The sequence below is a fragment of the Salvelinus sp. IW2-2015 genome, linkage group LG20 (genome assembly GCF_002910315.2).
Source record: "Salvelinus sp. IW2-2015 linkage group LG20, ASM291031v2, whole genome shotgun sequence".
Lineage (NCBI taxonomy): Eukaryota > Metazoa > Chordata > Actinopteri > Salmoniformes > Salmonidae > Salvelinus > Salvelinus sp. IW2-2015.
In genome coordinates this window covers 36,453,727-36,480,765 of record NC_036860.1, presented here as the reverse complement: position 1 = coordinate 36,480,765, position 27,039 = coordinate 36,453,727, and the positions used below count along the sequence as shown (strand labels likewise).

At 42.3% G+C, this 27,039-nt stretch overlaps 2 protein-coding genes and 1 pseudogene across 2 annotated transcripts; 1 reads left to right on the top strand and 2 right to left on the bottom strand.

The window, feature by feature from the left end:
* Nucleotides 1-48: 48 nt before the first annotated feature.
* Nucleotides 49-9,771, top strand: LOC139029427 (myb-binding protein 1A-like protein; annotated as a pseudogene).
* Nucleotides 5,378-20,866, bottom strand: si:dkey-183i3.5 (thread biopolymer filament subunit alpha). The gene is made up of 14 exons (XM_024010662.2): nt 20,760-20,866; nt 15,868-15,967; nt 11,754-15,344; nt 11,624-11,661; nt 11,162-11,591; nt 9,706-9,917; nt 9,147-9,207; nt 8,940-9,035; nt 8,000-8,176; nt 7,494-7,619; nt 7,207-7,320; nt 6,973-7,079; nt 6,491-6,852; nt 5,378-5,570 (listed from the first exon to the last, which is right to left on the bottom strand). The coding sequence occupies exons 3-14, from the start codon at nt 11,814-11,816 to the stop codon at nt 5,551-5,553; spliced, it is 1,806 nt and encodes a 601-aa protein (XP_023866430.2). The 5' UTR covers nt 11,817-15,344; nt 15,868-15,967; nt 20,760-20,866; the 3' UTR covers nt 5,378-5,550.
* si:dkey-183i3.9 (uncharacterized protein C11orf87 homolog) lies at nt 14,748-15,233 on the bottom strand. Its single transcript, XM_070449731.1, has one exon. It carries the CDS (start codon nt 15,231-15,233, stop codon nt 14,748-14,750), a length of 486 nt encoding a protein of 161 aa, XP_070305832.1.
* Nucleotides 20,867-27,039: the final 6,173 nt, after the last annotated feature.

Genomic DNA, 27,039 nt, shown 5'->3' with positions numbered 1-27,039 from the left:
GAAATAATTGTTTTTAGCCGTAATTTTTTGAATGCATTTTGTGTTAGTCTAGCGCTTTCAGGTTTCATTTAAATCCTCACTCTGTGAGGGTGGGGGGGGGTCCAAAGCAGAGACATTGATACACAGCGCTGTTCTAGACGTTTTTAACTGGACCGGGTCTTTCTTGCTGCATGTCACAAGCCACCGAAGTGGACGGCAGCGATGATGACGAGCTGGATGATGAAGCTGGACGGCAGTGTCGCAGCACTGTTCCTTGAACAGAAGAAGAAGATGCAGGCCAAGAAGGATGAGAAGGACAAGCTAAAAAAGGAAAAGACCCTTGTCAGAGACTTCAAGATCAAGGTATTCACATGACAAGATGACTATTGCTGTCTCGCCTGTTTGGATAGAGTTGTAAGTGTGAAAGGTGTGGTAGTCGGCGTGGCCAACCCCACATTTTCTTGGCCGCAGTGGCAAAATGTTGCTGTTTTAAAGCACATTTCCTGCATTTCTACACATTTTGCCATGGCTTATGCTGTGTTGTTATGCTATCTGAGTGACTTAAACTTTCCAAAATCAATGGGGACCCCATGCATTGACAGTTTTGGAATTTTTGATTCTCCCCGACTATCTAGTTTTTATTTTGGTGATTGTTAGTTCTTATAGATTTTGGAGTGGTGGCAACGATTTCACTGCAAAATGAATATAGGCGAAACACTACTCTAGCAGTGGTATTTCTAACACTGCCTCTCTTGTTCTTCTGGTGATGGTCCCCCTATGTTCATGGGGTGCTGACCCTGGTTCTTTGCTGTGTTCCAGGTGCTGGACCTGGTGGAGGTGTTCCTGGTCAGGCAGGGCAGCAGCCCTCTGGTGCTGGGCATGGTGGAGCCCCTGCTCAGCGTCATCGAGAGCGGCATGAGCTCCGAGAGCGACCAGCAGGAGCAGGACTTCCTCCGCAAGGCTGCAGACATCTTCAAGTACGTCATGCTAGTGCCCTTAGACACACACTGGGTCAGAAACATACCCTCAGACACATACAGTGCCTTCAGAAAGTATTCACACCCCTTGATGTTTTCCACATTTTGTTGATGACTTAAATGTTGATAAAAAGTGTGTTTTAATTGTCTTTTTTTTTTTCAACAATCTACACAAAATACTCTGTCAAAGTGGAAGAAAAATTTGAACGTTTGTTAAAACATTTATGAAAAATAACACACTAATATATCTTGATTAGATCAGTATTCAATCCCCTGAGTCAATAGATTCGAATCACCTTTTGCAGCGACTACTTCTGGGTAAGTCTCTAAGAGCTTTCCAGACCCATTAAACAGTTACACAGCCATTACATTCTCTAACTGTTTTAAAATCACCATTGGCCTCATGGTGAAATCCCTGAGCGATTTCCTTCCTCACCGGCAACTGAGTTASGAAGGACGCCTATTTCTTTGTAGTGACTGGGTGTATTGATACACCATCCAAAGTGTAATTAATAACATCACCATGCTCAAATGGGTATTCAWTGTCTGCTTTTTTTAATCAACCAATAGGTGCCGTTCTTTGCGAGGCATTGGAAAAACTCCCTGGTTTTTGTGGTTGAATCTGTGTTTGAAATTCACTGCTCAACTGAGGGACCTTACAATTATGTGTAGGGTACAGAAATTAGGTAGTTTATTTAAAAAACGTCTTAAACACTATTATTGCATACAGAGTAAGTCCATGTGATTTGCACTCCTGAACTTTAGGCTTGCCATAACAAAGGGGTTGATTACTCAAGACATTTCAGCTTTTTATTAATTTGTAAACATTTTGAAAAACATAAATATTCCACTTTGACATTATAGAATAGTGTGTGTAGGCCAGTGACAAACAACAAAGCGTGTGCAAAGCTATCAAGGCAAAGGGTGGCTACTTTGAATAATCGCAAATATATTTTGATTTAACACTTTTTTGGTTACTACATGATTGCATATGTGTTGTTTCATAGTTCTGATGTCTTCACTATTATTCTACAATGTAGAAAATAGTAAAAATAAAGAAAAACCCTTGAATGAGTAATCGTGTCCAAACTTTTGACTGGTACGTTTTATGAGTAGGCCATGACCCTAGGATGGCAACAAATTCTACATTCTAAGTGGTTTTAATTGGCTTTCTCCATTCTGATTGGATTTATATTCAACCATACTAGGACAAAACTGACAGTGAAGTAGTGCAATTTGTAAAACTGTATCAAAATACCTTTTTCTAGACAGTATTGTAAAAATCCATACCGGTACGTGGATCACCTTACAAGACGATATCGCACAGCCCAATGTGTCATGTCGGCTCTATCATCTCTCCACTGTTGCCACGGCAACCTCCTTCCTCAAATACTTTCATTGTGCTCCCAAATGTGTTTTGTTCCACATTTTTTCAATTTAGGAACACATGTACTCTTGAAAACTTGATTGCTGACAAGAAAAACATTTTGAAACGATGTCAACAATGGCCTAATGAAACAAATACTTAATGTTTTGGGGTGGAGTTTTCCTTTAATACTGAAAGCACCTCGCAATGTATTAGAGATGTGAGACAGGATTTGTGCTCTACTTCTCTTAATGAACCTCGAAAGAACAACTTGTCATATGCAGGTGCATTGAAGACGGATGTATTCTGTCTGGGGAGACAGATTATCATGTCATGTCAACAGTTTCCAGTATTATTCTGCAACACTGATCAGTCACCCTCGTCCTCTCCTACCCCCAGGAACCAGCTGTGCCGGGCCAAGCAGTACTGTAAGACCGTAGGCGACAGACAGGGGGAGCTCCATGACCAAAACCCAGAAGCTGTCTGACTCCTCAGTGTCACTCTACTTCTTCAGTGCATCTCTGTACCTGGTCAAGGCGCCCGGGGGCCTCAGCAGACGGCAAGACAACACTTTCTACTGAGGAGGTAAGCCTCTTTACCTTTCAGAGTTGACTACAGTGACAATTGTTCCTTAACCAACCTTTAGCATTCCACCTGAATGTACGCCGAGTATTTACTATTAGTGCGTCTTTTGTATGAAACCAACCTGCTGAAATCTCGGTGTTGCAGCTGAGGTTCATGGGTAACGTGGACGTGGAGAGGGTGTCGGCCCTCTTTAAAGGGGCGCTCTGCTCCTTCATGACGCGCAGGAAAAGCCCTCTGTCAGGCCTAATGTTTGTCGACCTCTTCACCCGCTTCCCAGTGAGTCAACAACAACCGCATCCACACTGCTCTCTATTGATTCAAATGACTGCATAAACACTTGAAGATGCGTTGTTTCCTCTTGTTGCTCTGTGCTTTCTAAGAATCCCCACAACTAGTGTCAAGAAGTTTGTTGGCTGGTGTAACGCGATGCTGTTGGAGGTTGATTATCTTGTGTTGTGTGTAGGTTCTGTGTGTGAACCTGTTGGTGACCGCAGTGGAACACATCACAACAGGAGTCAGAGAACACCAACAGGTAAGACTAGCAGGCTCCACCTCAACAATTAACAGTAAAAAGAAGCATCTGACCCTGTAGTTAGGTTAAACTTCTACCAACTTTTTAATACAGTGATGACGGACCACACTCTTCCCAGCCAGTGATCCTTTCAGACTGACGGTAAATACCACTGATCTGCACAAAATCATCTTCCCATTGAGTGTTTAATTTTGTATGCGTGTGTGTTCCACAGAGCCAGGCCAMTGCCATGGTGCTGCGGGGGCTGCAGAGCAGGGAGGTACAGCAGCTGTTAGCAGGCGACCCCTGGGCAGGGCTGCTTCAGCAGGCGGTGGGCCGTGTGGCAGCGGTAGGCATCAAACACCTCACCCAAGCTTAGACATCAGAGAACATGTCACTGTGTGAAACACCACAGGAATCAATCTCTATATCACATCATTACTGCAAAGCATGGGGAAAATCATATTGTGGTAAATTGGGAGCTCATAATAATGGCGTGCTATCAAACACATTGAAAACATGTTTGATACTATTCCATTGATTCCGATCCAGCCATTACTATGAGCCCGTCCTCCCCAATTAAGGTGCCGCCTGGGATGTGCGTACGACCCCAAACTTTCTTCAAAAGCATGTTACATTAAAAACTGATGTTTTTCCATCCAGTTTAATCTCTAGGTTTGACTTGGATGATACTGTACATTACCTATCTCTCCCTGGAGCTGCTGATTTGTTACTGATATGGTTGTGGATGTTCTCCTCAGAGTCTGGAGACTGTAGTTGAGACTGGTAAGAACAAGGTGGTCCAGGAGAAGTTGGTCAAAGCCCTGGAGCTCGGTCTCTTCCTGGTCAAAACTGTCAACCAGCAGGTAAAGCAACTTAATACCACACCCCCCATTACTTTTGTCTTTCCAGATTCTTTAACCTACTTTTGTCTCCTGTGTTTTACAGAAGCTGTCTGTGGATCTGGAGCCCCTCAAAAAGGTTATTCAGTCCATGAGAGAGGTTCTGGGCTTCAGGAAGACTGGACAGAATGAGGACACCTACTGGGCTGTTATGAAACACGTGAGTAACTCAGCCACATGCTTACTGTTACAGTGCCATGTCATTGGGAAATAATTGTACCAACAATACTCATATCATTGAGACCTACTGTATATGTCAGCTATTTTGGGGGGGATGGGGGTGTGAGTACTGTTGAAACTTTGAGCATTTCCACTATTTCAGATAATTGGTAAGAAAACTGCTGTGCCAGTATGCCAACAGAGCAGCTTGGCTAGTGGTTCTCAAACTGTTTGGGGCCGGAGACCCCTTTTGTGACAGCCAATTCATAAGGGACCCCCTCATAATTACAACACAACTCGAGTGAGATACAAGGAGTTTTACTACTTCYGCAGTGCATGGTCAGACGAACCAAGTCTCGMGCCCTGGGAAGAAACATTTTAAAAGCCCGCCTCTTGGCATCGGAGAGAATGTTGCAGATTAAGCTAATTTCCTGCAGTTCTACACGTTTTGTCATGGGGCAGAGATTTTCTGTTCAGCTTTAAAGCGAATATCCTGCAATTTTGCCATGAGGCAGAGAGAACTTTGCAATTTTAAATGCACTATAATTTATGTAAAAAATCTAAAACATTTTGGGGGAATACAGGCCTATTGATACAAAGGAAGAGTGAGGTTTGTTTGTGGCCTTAGGCTGTATGTTCCGTTTGCTTCCCTACCCCCTCCCAACACACCAGTGTGAATCTTATGCAAAATTCTGGTGTGTTCACAAGCATTCAAATAATAATTGGTCATTGTCTTGTATGAAATGTCCAATCCGATCACGCTTTGTCTATGCGCCATTTTCCTTGCATGCGTTCTCGGCGAACAAGGGAGCATTGCCGATATGACATAGTCGGCTTGAATCCAGGCCTTTGGGATTATGCTAGTAGACCTCAAGCCTATTGAATGTATTGCACATGGTGAAATAACACTGCTTTTATTGATATAAAACATGTTACATTGAGTATGGCAAGTCACACAACAGAATCTGAGACTGTGTTGATTTTTCTTYGTAATTCTGCCAAAACAGGGTTTCATCTCAGCCTGGTTCCATCTCAAACCGCTGGAGATTCTCTGGTTTGTCCTGTTTGTCCTCAGTACACTGTTGAAGAGACTGGAAGGGAAAGAGTGGTRCAATGAGGAGTTGTCTGCATTGCACCCATAGAGAAACTCATCTTTATCTGTCCCATTATAGTCTTTTTAAAATGTAACCTTTARCTAGGCAAGTCGGTTAAGAACAAATTCTTATTTACAATGACAGCCTACCAAAAGGCCACCAGTGGGGACGGGGATTACAAATAAAATAGGACAAAACACATGACCATGCTGTCTGTGACAGCCTGGGCAGCACCATTGAGGCAATCCATTTGAAAATAGCACATTTTCTTCTTCACGATTGGCTGAGCCCTCTTGATGATCCAGTTGGACATGACATCAGGAGGGATCAGCCAATGAAGTTGCAAGTCCCACCCATTATCTATGGTTGAAGGTAAAGGGACAATACACTCCCAAGTTTAACTTCTTTTTAGACCTCTAGGATGAGTCCATGTCCCAAGCAATCAGTTGTGTAGACCCCGCTATTTAATTTAACCTTTAACTAGGCAAGTCAGTTATGAACAAATTCTTATTTTCAATGATGGCCTAGGAACAGTGGGTTAACTGCCTTGTTCAGGGGTAGAACGACAGATTTTTACCTTGTCAGCTCGGGGATTCGATCTTGCCACCTTTCGGTTACTAGTCCAACACTCGAACCACTAGGCTACCTGCCACCACTAGGCTACCTGCTATAAGCCTCGACACGTACAACAAATCTGGAAATTCCATGGTTCTTTTCCATTCATTTTTGCTTGTGGATCTACAGCATGGATGGCCTGTGACATGGACTTATCTTGACATTATGATACTTTTGAGGATAGAAAACTTTGATTTTGGAGTGTGATATTCCTTTCAGATGGCGCCAGTAATAGTATTGTTTTAAAGGAGGCATTACAGATAAAAGTAAAACTAGTTCATAGAGATGGGAGCTGTACTCACGTCCACTGCTGCTCAGGCTGGAGGACATGTAGCTGCTCCCGCCTCCAAAGGACCCTCCACCTCCGAAGGACCCTCCACCTCCGAAGGACCCTCCACCTCCGAAGGACCCTCCACCTCCTCCTAACCCCAGACCTCCTCCAAAACCTCCAAAGCCACTGCCCAGACCCCCTCCAAAGCCGCCTCCGCCCATGCCCATTCTGTAGCCACCGCCGCCTCCTCCTCCCAGGGCCATGCCAGCCCCGCCGCCGCCGCCGCCTCCCCCTCCACCTCCTCCCAGGGCCAGGGCCAGCCCAGCTCCACCTCCCCCTCCTCCAATGGCAGTCTTAGACATGTGCACGGTCACGCCTCCTCCTGACTTCAGTCTGAAACCATACGCATCACAAATACATGACTATCATAGAGACGGGCGTAGAACTTCAGAGAGCGTCAATCAGTGCTTATATGGGTGAACATCTGGATGATATGAGACCCTACTCTCTTACCTGTTCTCCTCACTGTCCAGAAGCTTCTTGTATGCAGTGATCTCAACATCTAGAGACATTTTACTGGCCAGGAGTTCCTGGTACTCTTGACCATAGTGTGTTATTTGCTGTAAGAAGAGCATGATTCATGGGTTATGCTGCACCTAGAAACTGCACATGAAAGTGGCTCATATGAGTTTTTTCTTTTTTTTTTACTGGTGTATACTTGTGGAGGACTCTGTACCCCATCCTTACCTTTCTGATGTCATCCAGCTGCAACTTGAGGGTCAGAACCTGCTCCTGATAGGTCTCTGTGTGGGAGCTGGAGTGGGACTCTGCCTCATCCACCTGAGATTCCATCTGGATGTTCTACAACGGGAGAGATCAGTCCTGCGTATTAACACACTGTGGCGAGCGTTAGGTTGTCAGGAGATAGTACTGGGATACTTACCCTCATACTGTCATTTATGAAATCAATGAAACATTTTCTTTGAGACTATAATTTCAGACGAGCTTTAGGGTAGACAAGGTCATGTTCCTACCAGGGTCTTGAGTCTGTCGATCTCCCTCTGTACTGAGTCGATCTGCAGTTTGTACATGCGCAGCTCCTCTTTGGTTTGGGTCAGAGTCTGGGTACTGGGCTGGGACGTCATGGACATCATGGAGAGCTGGGGTTTGAAATAAGAAAAAGGAGGTTACATTTTCATGGTGCATTCACTGGTCTTAGTCTATGCAAACATGAGAAATAAACATAAGATTTGGGGTTGGATGCTGGAAGGCAATGTAGGCTAAAATAGTGTATTCTGAGTGCAATACTAAGAACATCCACTTGGGGGAGACCGCAACACAGATAGGAATGAGAGATAATGAATGTACTGATTCCAATGGTGTTTGCAAAACAAGTAATCATTTTTGCAACTAGTTATCGTTAGATACTGCCTGACAGACTTGAGATTACTATTATGTTAATGCAATATAAAGTTGATGGACCAATAGACTGTTTGAGAAAATGCAGACTAGATACTGTCGGTCGCTGAAGGGTACATACACTGTCCTGCACAGAAAGAAGGGCGTCCTGCTTGCTGCGCTGGGCCAGGGCTTCATAGTGGGACTTGACGTCCGACAGAGCAGAGGTCAGGTCCTGGGCTTGGGCCGCGTTGTCCACCGAGATGGAGAAGGCTGACCTCACACTGCCCGTCACGATGTTCCTCACCTCCTTCACTTTCTACAACACAAAGCACAACAGGAAATGTGTTATGCCTATTGTGCAATTGTTTTAATCTTCCTTGTGGCTATGGCAACAAAATACAGCTTTAAAATATGCGTAGTACTGTATTGAGACTCACAACTGAACTCTGAAAACACACTGCACAACATCTGTTGGGCATGTTGCCTTTATTTGAACACTTTCCAATATCYCTTTGGTAAATGTACCCTACTCTTTGTTGATCCCCATGTATACTATAATCTACTGCAACCGTGTTGTTAGAATAATAGGCCCACATTGTCCCTCCTGTGTACCAATTATGCCATTTTAGGATGCAGCTACGATACTGAGAGAGTCACAGGATGTGTAATGTGAATCCATAATGTTGTGAACACTTATGAAAGGTCTGGTTCTGCAGCGGTGATCATCTGGGTGATTTTAGTGAGAGAGAGAGAAGCAGTAGTGCTTAGTGTTGAGTGCTGGCTGTCAGCTTGTCTCAATCTCCATAATTGATGGGGAGACATTTTAATGCAGCGCCTGGGCAAGGGAGCATCTCCAGAGGGCTCAGGAAGGAATMCTTTTACTGGTGGAGTACAGGAGCAGACAAGGAACAGTGCATATGTAGAATTCTAATACGAATGTGAACCAAGAGGGGGGGGGGAAACGTTTACAATTTTTCATGTTTGCTCATTTTATAGAGCCTAAATGTGCACTGAACACCCCTCCCCTAGCAAGTTAAGTAAGAATTTTCCAGTAAAAGATGTTGTCATCATGTACTCACAGCATCATACACCTGCTTTGAGAGACCAATCTGATCTTCCAGTCCGCCAATGTTGGTTTGAAGCTCAAAAATGCTCATGTAGAGATTGTCTACCTCCTGTTAAAGCATGAGAGTAGTGGTTTTAGTAGCCATAACAGAATGTTATTCATTATTTCAATAGTTTGAATAATCCTTTGGTAGTTTGATAACACCATGATGTATCCATACCTCTTTTAATGTGGTCCAGTCCATCTCTAATGACTTGGTTTGGACTGTCTCCTCCTCAAACCTTTCAACATAAAACCAATAGAAGGTTTTATATCAATTAACTTTGAGTCAAATGTATGCATTAGGTTTCATATATCATCGATGTCTACAATTCTGCTTCGTGAGTTTAAAGGGTAATATATTGTGTACTCGGCTGAAACAAATGTGGGTATATGTTATTCTTTTTCGCAGCATCAATTGAATGTTAAGCTGTGTGTTGGTAGGATGCAGATTCTCTTCAGATCAAAAGGCTCAAGAATCTGCTGCTGGATTTTGCTCCAACTGAGCATTAAATGCATTGATCTGCCGAGGTAATTATAAAGCAAAGTCACCACATCTACACGAGGCTGAGAGCTTTCTCTCCTCAGGCCTGGTACAGCAGACAGATTAGTGACTAACACTAGACCCCCACTTTATGATACTGCATTGTGTAATGTGTGGTATTGTGTATTATAGGGTCAATGTTTATTTCAGTATGGCGCCACTGTTTTGTCAGGTAATCTACCCTAACCCCACCCACCTGCTCTGGACATCTTCGATGATGCTCTTGTAGTGCTCAATCTCAGCAACGATGGCCTCCTTGGTGGCGGACAGGCCATCAATCTGGATCTTGTAGGTACCGATGGCAGAGGTGAGCAGGATGGAGGTGTTGGCAGGGCCGCTCTGGTCCGGGTTGGTGAACATGGCGATCTTGGCCCTCAGCACAGCGTTGGTCTGCTCCAGAGAGCGAGCCTGGGGACCACAGACCATGAGAGAGAACGAGAGAGAGGCCAGATCGATGAATACACTACACAAATAGATTTCTATTGGGTTTACAACATAGAAATACGGTCTGTTGTTCCTCTCCAAGAATGGATCTGAATTTCAATGAGCTTGATTGATTTTGGATATTGATGTTCAGAACATTCTAATGGGCCTGTTCTTTTTTATTTAGATCAAATCATATGCACAACATAGACAAAACATTAGGAACACTGCTCTTTCCATGAAAGCTATGATCCCTTATTGATGTCGCTTGTTAAATCCACTTCAATCAGTGTAGATGAAGGGGAGGAGACGGGTTAAATAATTATATTTAAGCCTTAAGACAATTGAGACATGAATTGTGTGTGTGCCATTCAGAGGGTGAATGGCCAAGACAAAATATTTCTGTGCCTTTGAACGGGGTACGGTAGTAGGTGCCAGGCGCACTGGTTTGAGTGTGTCAAGAACTGCAACGTTGCTGGGTTTTCACGCTCAACAGTTTCCCACCTGAATCAAGAATGGTCCACCACCCAAAGAACCTCCTGCAAATTTGACAACTGTGGGAAGCATTGGGTTTAACATGGGCCAGCATCCCTGTGGAACGCTTTCAACACCTTGTAGAGTCCATGCCTTAACGAATTGAGGGTGTTCTGAGGGCAAAGGGGGTGCAACTCAAAATTACGAAGGTGTTCCTAATGTTTTGTACATTCAGTGTACAACCGATACATGCATAATGTTTTTGCATGATAACAATGTTGACTGCCTACATGAGCATTGCTATCAATTTCAAAACCAGGACAATCTGATACTATCCTCAACTGGTTTAAGCACAAACATAAATTATGCATAGGTCAATCCACATCTGTATGAGAAATCCACCTAGGTTATAAAAGGTCACGCCTTCAGAGGATAATGMTGTGTAGGATGTTGATGGGTAGAGGATACTGATCAACATAATGTTAATTAATTTGTTCAAGCAGTAGTACATAGTTTAATTAATTTGGTTGTTCAAGCACCTGTACAAATATTGAGTTTACACATGGGACCATATTTATGCATGAATAAGAAGCATAGCTAATTACTGTATTCTTAAAGTGCACTTAAAATATTACTGAGATGGATTAAAATGAATGAAGCATAGTGGCTAAATACCAACAACAATTTTCACTGATTATTGATTATAGACATTAAAGATATTGCCTGTATGAAGAGTGTAATATTTCATGACATACCTTGTCAATGAAGGTGGCAAACTTGTCATTGAGGACCTGCAGCTCCTCCTTCTCCTTTAGGCGGGTCACCTGGACTGTGTCGAGCGAGGGTAGCGAGGGGTCGATGCTTGGCACAGGGCTGACACCCACGTCACCACCCACTGCAGTGGTGGAGCTCAGGAAAGACGGGTTGAAGCCATAGCCTCCGATCTTGAAGACCCGGCCGCCCAAGCGAGCCCTGAGTGGGGCCACGCCAGCCCTGAACCCTGCTGCACTGACCCCTCCACCGCCGGCTCCTAGAGCCAGGGCACGTCCACCCATTCCCATCCCAAGACCGCCTCCACCTCCTCCTCCCCCCATTCCCATCCCCAGACCTCCCCCCATTCCCATCCCCAGACCTCCCCCCATTCCCATCCCCAGACCTCCCCCCATTCCCATCCCCAGACCCTGTCTCTTATACACATCTAGATGTGTATAAGAGACAGCCCTTCCCCATGCCTAGCCCCATCCCGAGCCCTCCTCTCATACCGAGTCCCGCTCTTCCACCCCCGCCCATTCCAAAAGACCTGGAGAGGGGCTGTCTCTTATACACATCTAGATGTGTATAAGAGACAGCCCCATAGGTGGCCCCGAACCTCACCGCCCCCCCACTGATTCTCAGGTTAGTCTCAGCCATTTTAGCAGCAGCAGCCTCAAAGCTGGGGTGTCCAAGATGAGTTCCCTAGTCATAGACAGACGGACTGCCAGCCTCCCAGGAGTTCATATACACTAGGGCTGCCCATTTGCTGGGGAGGCGGCTCACGTCACTGAAGGTAGCTGGGCTCACAGGCAGGACAGCGTCTGCCCGACAGGCACTCTACTCCCACAAAAGTGTCAGGAGTGATACCTCTGTCCCCCAGGCAACTAGGGACTGATGTCTTTCCAGAATCTCAGCCAACCTGACTCATGTTGCCTTCACACTGGATGGATGTTTTTCTCCACACCAAGGCTTCACTTAGCATGGCTGTTAAATTGCCTGGCAAGGACTGATCTCAGTTTTATCTTTGAGTGTCGTGCTATCGAGCCCTCGTTTTTTTTGTTGAGATTTTACCGCTTCACTGAGGGCTTCGCTCATAAATCATTCCCTGGGCTTTGCCTGTGAAGGGCAGGTGAATAGTATATCACTGAACATTCTTGGATGAGCATCCCCTAAGGATGAGGGCTTTTGACAGGAATATGGTATGCAACATGCTGGAACAGACTATATAGAAGCTTTAGCATTCAACCCACCAGGTGGGTGATAATGGACGGGGTGGGTATCCACTCCAGACAATGTACAGTATGCTTTAAACACCTAGAAAAGGGCATTTTTAAACCAATCATCTTTCTTCATGTAAAATTGGACAGAGTTCCGTTTGAGGTCATCTCCTTTGTCCAATCCATTGAGTTCAAACTTGTCCATACACATATCAGCCCTAAAAACAGTCATCAACTAAATATGCAGCTCGTTTTGAGTTTTCGCTTTCCTTATAACCTTGTAATGCAAATTCAATCACAGAGAGTAAATAGCAGGGATCTATTTGTCCCCACACTCCCCAAGGAGATTAGTCTGGGGACAGCTTTGCTGAGAGACTCCCAGCAGCAGTATGTCCAATAGGAGCTGGAGCCCAGCCAGGGATGAGGGCCCCAGGGCTTGTCTTTGAGGAGACAATTAGGAACATGCTSTCCTGGCACCTGGCCATGGGCCCAAGTCTCACTGGGAGTGACTGCTCCTGGCCCGCTGCCATAGACCCCTCTTAGAGGAGAACCTGTCAAAGCACTCAACTCTCCAATGAGCCAGCCAATCAGAAGAGAGGTGGACGTGGCTTTAGACTCAATTAAGTCAAGGGTAGGTCTGTGGTTATGGGTAGAGCCAAGGTTCTTTGAGAGGATTCACTCAAAAGTGAAGCTCAGAAACACATAGGGCTTTTCCAGCGTCAGTGTTAAATTATGTTACAGGCTACATATTTAAAAATATTCGGTTTGTTTTGAGATAGAAAAAGAGACAAAATATCACTTGCATTACAAAGACAAAAAGCGTTAAGAAATATTTGTTTATGATTCCCGATTTATTACATTTCAGAGGATACATTATAAATAGTGAAAGTGCTATATTAAGACCCACAGCTACCACCTGGCACATGAAAGTTCATGACATCTGTAAGAGTGCATTATTACAAACTAAACGCAGATGATCAACTACCAATAAAAAGACATAATTTAATTGAAACTGTAACTCTGAAAATAATGATTTGAGTCTATTTTTTTTWATGCAGTCTGCACTAACTAATTGCAACAAATTACAACTTAAGCCTCTTGCCACACTTTTAACAAAGCCAAAAGCCTGAAGTAGGTTTGTGAAACCTTTTCAAACATGACTTAAAAGCTTTATTTGATAGCTCCTGTAAAACTTTGGAAAAGGGTGCCATACATAGCACATGCCAATCGGAGTCTAGTTCCTCTCAAGGCATCTTCCGACATCTACTTGCTCTTCTTTTGAAAGCGTTGTCAAAATAAAATGGATTAACACTAAGAGGAATGCATGGTCACCAGAGCATATTACATAAAATGTGCTATGTCACTCATTTCAAGCCTGACAGTAGCTACTGAATGATGTATAAAGTCAATCTTGTTAGGTGGTACTGGTTTTAAAGTAACTGTCCAGTGTTTCCAGATTTCTATTAAATATGACCTATAATTCATTACAATATGAGTGAAATACTTTTCCTTCCAAAAAAGGGTAATTAAGTATGTTTTTATATGTTGGAATGGTGTGGGTGTACCCCAACAGAATTGTGCGCATATCACTCTGAAAAATATGAATGCGGGTAGAGTGTTGATTGGCCAGCTCATTCTCAGGAGGATGACATCATCCTCTATGAGGAAATAGCAAGCATTTTCGAAATGGTCTGTTTGAGAAACAAGTTTGAGGTTTATTGTTATGCTTTGGTCACAAATACGTSTATAGGATGAGTCAACAACATTATTTGGGTATGAGATAACAGAATATGAACTTATGATTTTCACTGGACAGTTACTTTTGAAAAGGTTGAATGAACTTTTAGGGGAATAGTCCTTTAGTTAGAAATCTAATTCTACAATTTGCAAGTCCAGGAGTAGAATAGTAGTTGTAGAAATAAATACTTTAGAATACTTTAAGGACGACTAGCAATTTACATCTACACAAGGAAATGTGCTAGCGGCACATGAATATACATTTCAGCACCATGGACAGCGCCCTTTCTAGTGGGCATCATTATCCTTCACGCATAGCCTGTCTTCAATGTAGAATACTTTACCAAATGGTCCTTTGCTGAAATGATCCCACAAATGTATTATAATATACTGAATTATTCTACTTTTATACACGATTTATAAACGTGGCACAGATATTAATCCACTCAGTGTGATTTATGATGAAATGGCAACCATCGTTCCTTGAGGTCATAGTGTTTGTTTTTGTGCCATATTGCTTATCCCAGTTAATCCCAAATTGATGTTAAGAGTTTCTTTCAGTCAGTTACACCTGAAATATAACGTGGATATGTTGTCTATTTACAAAGTCCCAACATTTTCAACTGCAGCGTTATCAAGACAAGATGACCGTTTCCAGGACTTGTCCATTTCCTTTCTCAATGTGTGCCATATCCAATTCTGATTCATTCTTTGCAATGGGTAAGGTACCAGGGTCCTCCTGAATGTGACAACTGGTATTTTGGACAACGGAGTGTGGCCGGTGTTCGCTATCTGGAGGCGACGGTCGTACAATAATGGATGGTCTCGTGGGTTCTCTCTTCGTCTTGGTGGACGGGCTGCGGTTGTCACGCTCGTATTCCTCCTGGGCACGCTGGATCTTCCTCTTCTTCATCCTCCTCTTGTTAAAGTGAAATGCTGCCAGGGAAACCAATATTATCCCAATGATCATGGCCACCAGCACCATAAGCGCAAAGGTAGAGGAGAACGGCTGGAAGAAGCGGTCCATTTGGTCCATGCAGGTGCCGTTGGTTTGGGAAGCCCCATTGTAGATGCACAGTGGTATGGAGAGACCCACATTCTCTGACTCCTTGGTTGTCATTTCGTTGGGGTTTGATTTTCACTTCGGGGTGGTAGGCTAATGTCCTTCTCTCCAACCTCAGTGCGACGAGGCAAATGGAATCAAACGCCTTGATTGTCCCATTAGATTGACCTAAATGGAAATTAAAACCCCTTTGAGATCAGTAGCAAAATGTTACTATACAATACGCCAATGACATTGAGCAGGGGGGATACAATAGCATATATGCCCTCCGTGTATAGGCTCACCATTCATGGCACGCCCGATTAAATTATTTAAATAATTGAAAGGACTATTAGCCGTGCGTAATTGCGCTTCAGTTTTGAGATAACACATTCATGGCTCCAATGAACAGAAKTCAGAATTATTATTATATTTGAGCGATAGAGACATGATTCAATTCCATACAATTCCAATAAATTTACCGCTAAAGTTCCCATGTGAATAGTATCAATATGATATCATGGAGATTGGCTTATATCATAGACTACTACAATTATTATAGCCCAAWTAAATGAATTTCCTTACATGAAACACAAGACATGGCCATTACCAGGATGTAGGGTAATTTCAAGAGACAGATATTTAAGAGAACAATAGGAACGTATCTATTTCAGACTGTTTGAGGGGGAAATAATATGTTTTAATCTCTTACCTGGTGATACTATCTAGTCGAAGCCGTTTCAGAGTCGAGGACCGGTCGGAGTGACGATGTGGGGAGCAGAGAGAATTCTCGGGGATCACAATGACGTAGCCTAGCACACAATGCAAAAGCTGTACTCTGTTCTTTTTACAGTCTATGGTTCTCTCTCACACACACACACACACACACACACACTGGATGCACATCTGTGTTCCACATTCCTCACTGGAGTCTACATCGCCTCCTACAGGCTCCTCTGCTTCTGAAAAGCGTAGAGGAAATTAAAACGTCTACAGTAGAACATCAAGGGTATACCAACAGATACGCGAGCAATAAACGGAACAATTTTGGATAATATATTTAGGCGAAAAACTGAGTCCGCATACAGTACCTGTATGCGCCTTGAACCCCTACTTACTTTCTATAAGTCATCACATGCGTGCACGCATTTCAGCACTAGCATGTAAAARAGTGTGGAGCTGTTCCCGCGCTCGTGGTGCTGAAATCATCTGCACAGCGTCGTGACCATAGTCAGTCGATTTAGGACTATCTGTCATTTAATTTCGCGCACTTTTAGTTCACATGATCATGCGCTTAAATTGCTAAAACAATGCTTTTGACCTTAAAGTRGCAATCTGCAGTTGCTACATTTATTTTTTGGAGTTATAKATTAAAGATACTGTATTGATTCTTGAAGAATAGAACATAAATGCATCATGAGCTTAGTTTAACTGTCTAACCCCATCAGAACCAAATATAGATATATTGACTGTACGTTTGTTTATCCCATGTGTAGCTCTGTTGTTTTTGACGCCCTGCTTTTTTGCTTTCTCTCYGGCCAGGTCGCAGTTGTAAATGAGAATTGTTCTCAACTGGRCTACCTGGTTAAATAAAGGTGAAATAAAAAAAAGTATATATATATATATTACTTCAATGTTAAAGGTAATCTAAACAAAACACTATACAACCTCAAAACATGGTTAAAACTATAATTGTGATATCATGGATGGTCAGTCCTTACATCCATAGCTCTGTCTATGAATTTGAGAGTAGTTACATTTCTCCAGCCCCATCCCTTTGCTTTTTGTCAAAACAAGGGCAGGGAATTGCCTTTGTTATTGTTTCAACTTTTGATTGCCCCTATAAGGTGACCTTATTTAAATYCATTCGGACTGCCATGGTGATGCAGGTTGGCTAAAAACAAAGCTGGTGTCAAAGGAATTGATAAAAGATTATTGACATTCATAATGAGGGAGAAAGCTGGACAACCTCTAAATCAATCCCTTCACATCATAAATCAACATGAAGTATCCTATTGTGTGACAATACAGTAATCACTGGACTGTATTTGTAGTAGGCTAAAGCAGCATTTCCTTGTCAAGAGAGGTGACTGGCTCAATTTGACACAGCCAGGTACATTAGTAGGGTAGGCCTACATGGCACATTGCAAAAATGATAGACTTGGCCAACAGCAAAGGAAGACATTAGAACAAGAGTATACTCCCTAAACCATGTTCTGAGGTCGAAATAGAAATAGTGGTTACATTTATCCATCCCTCAGCTTTTTACCTAAACAGTGGCAGGGATACAGTTTGTTTTAGCTGCGGATTGCCCCTTTACTCCTATGAATACACTCTAGAGAAGCCACAGAGAACAACATTACATTGACATGAGCTGTACATGTCATTACTGTGCACCCTCAGGATAACAAACCAGACCTCATAATAACATCAACAAGGTAATTAGGAAAACAAAAGTCTACAAATGGAACCGTCTACTCAATGCTATGCCAATGTGATGATATGCTATGGCAATGATATATGGAGGCACGGTTATTTTCTACCGCTCTACGCTATTACAAGGGCCAGTTGAGATGCAATGGTTATACTGAGACAAAGAGACGTTGATAATACAYTGTCTTCAGAAAGTTATTCATACCCCTTTACTTATTCCACATTTTGTTGTGTGACAMCCTAAATTCAAAATGGTAGAAAACATGTTAATACATTTTCCACCCATCTACACACAATATCCCATAATGACAGTGAAAACATGTTTTTAGAAATGTTTGCTAATTTATTTCAAATGAAATCTAATTTATATATTAGTATTCACACCCCTTTGCTATGACACGCCAAATTGAGCTCCGGTGCATCCAACTTCCTTTGATCATCCTTGAGACGTCACGACAACTTGGAGGCCACCTGTGGCCAATTCAATTGTTTGGACATGATTTAGAAAGAAACACGCCTGTCTATATAAGGAGTTACAGATTCCCTCATGCAATGGCGCCGACAGAMATGGTCGCCTCGTTTCGCGTTCTTGATTTGAAGGTCCCACAGTTGACAATGCATGCCAGAGCAGAAACTATGAGGCATATATCTGGGGAAGGGTATCAAACAATTTATAGAAAGTGTTGAAAGTTTTCAAGAGCATAGTGGGAAATGGGAAAAATATGGAACTACCCAGACTGCCTAAAGCTCATTGTCCGACCAAACGGAGCAACTGGGCAAAAAGAACCTTGGTCAGGGAGGTGACCAAGAACCCATGGACCACTCTGATTGAACTACAGAGTTCCTTGGCTGAGATGGGAGAACCTGCCAGAAGGACAACAGTCTCTAGAGCACTTCACCTATCTGGGCTTTATGGSAAAGTGYACAGACGGAAGCCACTCCTGAGAAAAAGGAACGACAGCATGCCTGGAGTTTGCAAAAAATGCATTGTGAAAGACTGCGATCATAAGGCAAAAGATTCCGTGGTCTGATGAGACAAAAATGTAACTATTTGCCCTGAATGCAAAGCGCTATGTCTGGAGAAAACCAGGTACAGCTCATCACCCGTCTAACACCTTCCCTACCYMGAAGCATCTTGCTATGYTGATGCTTTTCAGCGGCAGGGACTGGGAAACTGGTATGGATAGAGGGAACAATGAATGGAGCCAAATACAGGCAAATCCTCGATGAGAATCTGCTTCAGAGTGAAAATGACCTGACTGGGGGCGAAGATTCACATTCCAACAGGTCAATGATCCCAAGTATACAGCCAAAGCAACTCTGTAATGGCTTCAGGACAAGAATGTGAAAGTCCTTGAGTGGCCCAGCTAACACACAGACCTGAATCCCAATGAAAATCTGTGGAAAGTCTTGTTCACCACCTCTCCCCATCTAATTTAAGAGCTTGAAAAAATCTACAAAGAAGAATGGGAGAAAATCCCACACACCCAAGATGACACAAAGCTGATACAGAAACACCTAAGAGGACACAAAGCTGTAATCACTGCCAAAGGTGCTTCTACAAAGTATTTACTCAGGGGTGTGAATACCTAGGTAAATTAGATATCTGTATTTCATTTTCAATCAATTTGCAAAAATGTATAAAAACATGTTTTCACTTTGTCGTTATGGGGTATTGTGTGTAGATGGGTGATACAAAAACATATTTAATCCATTTTGAATTCATGCTGTAACACAACAAAATGTGGAATAAGTCAAGGAGTATGAATACTTTCTGAAGGCACTGTAAGTGACCAAAGAGGAGTTTGAGGGCTATGGTCTGTCGGCCATATCAGTGGATCAAGTATGTACTTTGCTCATGAAGGAAGATAAGGATGGAAAAAGATGAACAATTTGTAAGTCGCTCTGGATAAGAGCGTCTGCTAAATGACTTAAATGTAAATGTAAATGTAACAAAATGGGGCAATGGTTTTCCTGTAATCAAAAGGTCCGTCCAGGAGGCAGTTGGCTGTTGCTGGCTGGCTAGGCGAGTGGAGAGGGCACTTCATAAGCAAACACCACAGCACTGATGGATGACTGTGGGCACAGACAGCCGCAAACTTAAGGAACTGGTTCCCTCCATCCCCCTCGCACACAAACTTCATCAGCTTCATTTGTCACTGCAGTGAGCGGGGCCCCGACTGTTTGCTGCTCCCGCTAAGTTTGATAAGGTCATTGCGGGAGAAACTCACTTCGCTGCTCCGTCTTCTTCAGTCTCAATTTCCTTCTCTAATTATGTAGATTTAGTTGGAAAGGACAGGCAGAGGACTCTGCGCTAAAACCCGGTAATGCAGTCTTCCCTGGATCACTCACTCACTCTGAGCACGGCAAAAAGGGGAGTCAACGACAACGCCGCAAAAAGGCCATCTGCTTCATTTCCAAAATTGGGGACAGACTTCAAGCCATTTTTTCTAAGGGCAAGAGCCAGATACACTTCTAATAAGTGGGTGGCATCAAAACGTTACGTCTTCTAGTCTTTTGCTGTAGAAATCCCCCAGACTGCATTGAAATGGGTATTTACGGCTTTGCAATATTTAGGTCTCTGCAATCTGCAGTTGCTGCATCAATTTGTGGACTTACAGTGCCTTCCTGAAATTATTCATACCCCTTGACTTATTCTACATTTTGTTGTTACAGCCTGAATTCAATAAAAAKAATTCTCTCCCCCATAATGACAAAGTGAAAACTTGTTTTTAGACCTTTTAGCACATTCATTGAAAATGATATACAGAAATCTCATTTACATAAGTATTCACACTCCCTTTGCTATGACAGTCCAAATTGAGCTCAGATGCATCCAATTTCCTTTGATCATCCTTGAGATGTCACTACAAACTGAWTGGAGTCCACCTGTGGCCAACTCAATTGATTGGACATGATTTAGAAACACACCTGTCTATATAAGGTCCCACAGTTGACAGTGAATAAACTATACCATGAAGTCCAAGGCTAAAAATGTTGTGTTGTTTGATGCAAGAGACCACTTTACAAAATAAAATGCATTATTATTCCCATACCATTTTTACACATAATCAAATGATGCTACCCTCTGCCTATTGGTTACTTAGCTTATTCAAGCCTGTCTCAAAATACAACACTGCCCATTTTAAAGTAAAAAAAAAAGCTCTTTACCTGACTTGCTTTTCAAAGATGTCTGGAAATGTACACATTTTGTGCTCTAGAAGGAAGCAATCAGTCCCCTATTGCTGACCACAAATGATCTATAACTGGGCTAAAAACTCACTAACTAGCAAAGGATATGAACAAAATGTGCACGTGGCTACATGCAGCTCTCGCAGTCCAGGTCAAAGTAAATGGTACAGATCCATATACGGCAATGGTCTATTTACATATAGGCCTACTGCAGCTCTGTTTGTTTATGCCGCACAGGTCTGTGTAGAGTACTGGCTGAGTAGTGTGTGTCAATGCAATAGAATCCTACTCCGATGCATTCTGCCTACAACAAAATCACTTGCATAGTTTGCTTTGTTTCGGTATGTTGCATTGAAAGTGGCTAATATTAGGTTGATTCAATCACAATTGCCACAGTAAAGGGAAACGTTGATAGTGTTAATAGGGAAAACTCTAGAACAGTGGTCACCAACCTTTTGAGTCAAGATCACTTTTAGATAAAATGCAAGCCACTACCACTCAATACATTATCACCGCATATTGGCTTTGCTTGAATTGCCCTGCCAAGGGATTGTTGAACAGGCCATTKAAAAATATTTTTATTTCAGAATTTGAGGTAGYCTATATGATCACACCGGTAATAGATCCCTTGTTGTATTACATTTAAAATCATACGTTTTTATTTTACTGCGCTAATGGTGCCTGCATCTGATGGTCAGTCTCAGCGGAGGGAGACAGCAGCAGACAAAGTCCGCCTCAGCATCCCTCCGCTCTCCCTTTCCTCCATTGACCATGAACAAAAAGCGACACCGTCTTCCAGCTGATGGCGAAACTCGAGTCGCGCCACATTATTTTTGCCTCGTGCACAAGTTCATGTTGTTACTCCTAGGAACAGAGAAAGTGAAATATTCTTCGATATTAAAAAAGACCTAAGCCGCTAATAATAACGCAAGCCTAAAGATACACTTTCCTACTGATTCATTACTGCTGCAGCACTTGTAGTGCTGAATGGAAATAGGAAGAACGCGCATTTTATGGCTTTTAAAAGTGTTGAATACAAAGTGCTGACAGTGCTGAGTAAGGACTTAAACATGAACTCACTCATAACAGCATACCTTAGCTGTATTCGTTGAGTTTCTTTCTCGTCATTGTTTTAAAAACMTTTAGAAAATTCACAGTGTAGCTTTCTTTTATGCCTGCTACGTTACTGCAGACACGGGCATCTGAGCCATCCGATTGGCCAGCGGTAGGCCTATAGTGCACTTGATTTGCTCTCTGGGCCCGCCGGGAAGGCAGAGTTTGTACCTTCAGATACATGAAATGGTTAAAAATGMCAACAGCTCGCCTACCCGGCGTGCTGGGCAGCTGAATCGGGTGCACCTATCGTCCAAGACAAATAAAACKAAATTGTTACACAAGGCTTTATTGTTGAGTTTTTTAAATAAATGTTTGGAGATTGACCAGCCTGTGACCACTGCTCTAGAAAGTTGAGTGAAGTTCAATTTCGTGTTTCTCTCTGTGGGCTGATATTTCTGTGTGGCAGTCTCGGTCTACTGCCTGGGTGTGCAATTTAGAGGGAACATTGGTGATGAGGCATCTATCTGGGGAAGGGTATAAAACAATTTCTAGAGTTTTGAAAGTTTGCAAGAACACAGTGGTCTCTATCATTGGGAAATGGACGGCCAGACTGCCTAGAGCTGGCTGTCCGACGAAACTGAGCAATCGGGCAAGAAGGACCTTGGTCAGGGAGGTGACCAAGAACCCAAGGACCACTCTGACAGAACTACAGAGTTCCTTGGCTGAGATGGGAGAACCTGCCAGAAGGACAACAGTCTCTACAGCACTTCACCAATCTGGGCTTGATGGGAGAGTGGCCAGACGGAAGCCACTCCTGAGAAAAAGGAACGACAGCATGCCTGGAGTTTGCAAAAAGGCACGTGAAAAGGCAAAAGATTCTGTGGTCTGATGAGACAAACATTTTACTCTTTGGTCTGAATGCAAAGTACTATGTCTGGAGAAAACCAGGAACAGCTCTTCACCCGTCTAACACCATCCCTATCGTGAAGCGTGGTGGTGGCAGCATCATAATATGGGGTTGATTTTCAGCGGCAGGGACTGGTAGACTGGTAAGGGAACACTGAATGGAGCCAAATGCAGGCAAATCCTTGATGAGYATCTGCTTCAGAGTGCAAACGACCTTAGACTGGGGTGAAGATTTACATCCCAACAGGACAATGATCCTAAGCATACAGCTAAAGCAATGCTAGAATGGCTTCAGAACAAAAATGTGAAACTCCTTCAGTGGCCCAGCCAAAGCCCAGACTTGAATCTCATTGAAAATCTGCAGAAAGACTTGAAGATTGCTGTTCACCACCGCTCCCCATCTAACTTAAGAGTTTGAGAAAATCTGCAAGGAAGAATGGGAGAAAATATCACTAAATCCAGATGTGCACAGCTGATAGACATACCCAAGACMACTCAAAYCTGTAATTGCCTCTGTAATGAAAATGTTAAAAGTGCTGTTCTATAAACCAATTTCTGTGTTCATGCAAGTGACTGACTGAACGAATCCTCACTATCAGTAGCTGCAATTTGGCAYTATGCCCAGACCTTTGTTTTGAAAGAAAGATATCTCAGTTTTAAGGTCTCAGTTTAGAGAGAAGAAGCCTCGTGAGGTATTGGTCTGTCACATGTTATGAACCAGTATTGGTCTGTCACATGAATGAAACAAAACGGTAATGATTAATGAATTATGTTAAATGATGCAAATATAACTTGTCTGTGTATAGCTGTATATAAGACAACTGCTGGGACTGCCCAGGCAGAGCTTCTGACAGACATTCACTATGGTGCATTAKGTTTGTTGGAACCTCTCCAGCACGCTGACAAATGAACAATGATTCATTTAAGATTGACTTTGAGTGTCCCTGTGTAAGAATTTCCACAACACATCCAAATGACATTTTACAAAGCATTGACCCCAGGGGTGTGAATACTTATGTAAATGAGTGAGATAACTGTATTTCATTTTCAAAAATGTCTAWWAACATGTTTCCACTTTGTCATTACGGGGTATTGTGTGTAGATGGGTGAGAAAAAAACTAATGTAATCCAATTTAAATTCAGYCTGTAACAACAAAATGTGGAATAAGTCAAGGGGTATGAATACTTTCTGAAGGCACTGTATAAATTAATGATACGTACCCATTGATTCTTGAATATAACGTATAAATGCCTCAAGAACTTAGCTCAACTGTCATACCCCATCAGAACCCAAAATATAAGTTTGTTTCACTCCAATGTTTTCAAAGAAAGTAAARGTAAACAAACACTATAAAGGTTCAAAACATGGTTAAAACTATCATTTTGATATCATGGATGGTCAGTCCTTGCATCCATAGCTCTGTCTGAATTTGAGTGGTTACATTTCTCCAGCCCCATCCCTCAGCTTTTTACTGAAACAGTAGCTGGGAGACGCTTTGTTATTGTTTCAACTGCTGATTGCCGTATATTCAGGGTTGGGGAGTAACGGATTATATCATGGATGGATTACAAGTAATCCGTTACATGTAAGGGATTACCACAACAAAAAAGGTACCTGTAAATCCGTTACCAGCTAAAATATTGTAATCAGATTACAGATACTTCTGACAAAACTAGATGATTACCTTGAGGATTACTTTTAAATTCAGAAAGGATGTTTGCAAAAAAAAAAAAGACACTTCTGTTTTCTCAATGACATTCAAATCAGCATTGAACAAAGGCACAACTTTAAGTTTGTTCCACCTGAATGAGTCTGACCACAATCAGAGACCACTATGATGACACACCAAATGGGTTTGATGAATCACAGGAAAAGAGCATGAATAGACTTTTGTAGGCTAGTCCAAGCTATGTCTTCCAAAAGATAATCCAACTTGAATAAACGCTTGGAGGTAAGGATGACAGCAGTGGTGTAGTCTACTTGCAACAGCTGCATAGTGAAGATCCCAGCCTATGGAATAAAAGTGGTGCTTTTATTGCTCAATCTAATTCATGTTGATACAATTTTTTTTCTCCATAGGCCTAATGGACACATGCTCAAACTCGCACACTTTTGATAGACTTAAAGGGGCAATTTGTAGTTGCTATATCCATTTTTTGACTTCTAAATTATATATATATATCCATTGATTCTGGAAGAATATAATTTATAAATGCCTCGTGAGTTTAGTTCAACCTTCACACTCCATGAGATTGTTTTTCTCCAGTGTTTGTAAACATTATAAATGTAAAKAAACACTGTATAGCCTCATAACATGGTTAAAACAATTTTGATATCATGGATGGTCAGTCTATTCATCTGAGAGTGGTTACATTTATCCAGGTCCATCCCTCAGCTTTTTACCAAAACAGAGGCGGGARGACCGTTTTGTTATTGTTTCATCTGTGGATTTGCCCTTTAAACAGCTGCATATTATCAAGATATCAAAGTGTCACCAACAAAATTCTTAAATTGGCCTATAAGAAATGCGGAATTTGGAATTCATATTCAATATGGAATTCATTTTTCACATGTAAATAGCACTTTTCAGTAGTGCTCAAAGCATGCCATTCCATGAGAGCAGCATTTATATTTCAACTCGAATCAATGAGCCCAATCAGTCCTCCATGACAACAAAATCATAAACAACAGTGTAGAGCTGGCTAATAAGTCCTTACTTTGTGGTTATGTTCAGGTAAAACAATTTGGCTAATCTGTACTTCCATATTTCCAAGTCCTATTATTGAAGATCAAGGGGTATTACATTTATTGGAATGACTGGAATTCTGATAGACTTTGGTTAATGTAAAGATAATTTAATCGTATAATTATATGTAGTAAAAAGCGATGGGTTAGAAGAACATAACCAACCCATAAAGTAAAATTTAACATCTYTATATGGCCAGCTATGTAAACTTTAACATTGATTTATCCTGCAATAGATGTCATTCAATTGGTAACATACATGTTTGTCTACTTCCAATGCCTCTTAAGGGGAAAGTAATCCAAAAGTAACGGAATGTAACCAGACTACGTTACTGGGTATTCCAAAAGTTACGTTACTGATTACAATTTTGTACAGGTAACTAGTAACTGTAACGGATTACATTTAGTAAGTAACCTACCCAACCCTGCGTATATTCTGATTGTTTTACACTACCATACATTTTTGTATAGCTTTTCCACAAAAATGATTACAATGACAAAAGGAGGCAATTTAAGTAGTGAAGCAACAATAGCGATTTGCTGCCTTTCTATTTTGAGAGTGCATTACTGTAAAATTACTGTGAAGATAATGCAGCTCCCCTGGTTAACTGAGGCACCCCACTGACTACTGATGTGTTAAATGGGGAGTGAGATGAGTGTACAGAAAGGAAAAACAAGTACTGCAGTGGAAGGTGACCGTTCAGGCACACTAAGTGGGTTTAAGGACATCTTTCAGACATAACTACTAATAGAACTAAATGGGAAACTATTGGATTTCAGGAAGGAAAATCTGTCCCAAACATATTTTGAASCGATCAGTTCTGTCATGGTGACAACAAAAATCTGTAACAGGAGGAGACAAATGTAAAAAAATAAAAAATAACTCTGGGGTGGACAGATTATGAAAAAGCCTATCCTGGCATTCTACAACATTCGGGGTCTGCTAAATTAAGTTATGTCAATCACAGYGGAGTCGTGAGCAAGGCCTACGCCCATGTAATCTTTGAACATAAAGTGCTGGGGGCTGGAGGTCTGAAAGCTGTACCTTTGGCTCCAATCCAGGTGAGCCTCCGACAACATCAAACCACTCTGTGAGAGGCATAATAAGCTGCACCACCGATGCCAATAACAGTAATGGAATACCTTGAAGTCCCTGTCGCCAACTGTGCCCCATTATTCTGAACAAATGAGTAGGGTATCTCTGGAGGTAGTGAATGGGATAAGTGCACTACAGATACAAAAGAGGGCTGAGATCAAAGTGTAGAAGCGGAGGTATAATATTACGATATGTCACACAGAAGTTGAATTTTGTGACATCCCAAAATGTCCAATGGGGTTTGTCAAACTAGAATAACAAAATTCCAGTAATTTTCTAAYAAACCCTAGAAATCCCYGTTAGAATATTCCTGTAATCAGGAAAKCCGGGACTCCTTCGTCCAGGATTTTTMGYAAACCTGAGAGTATTACCGTAAAGGGACTTCTGCGATCCTAGACATACCTACACTACATCCGCAAAAGTATGTGGACACCTGCTCGTCAAACATCTCATTC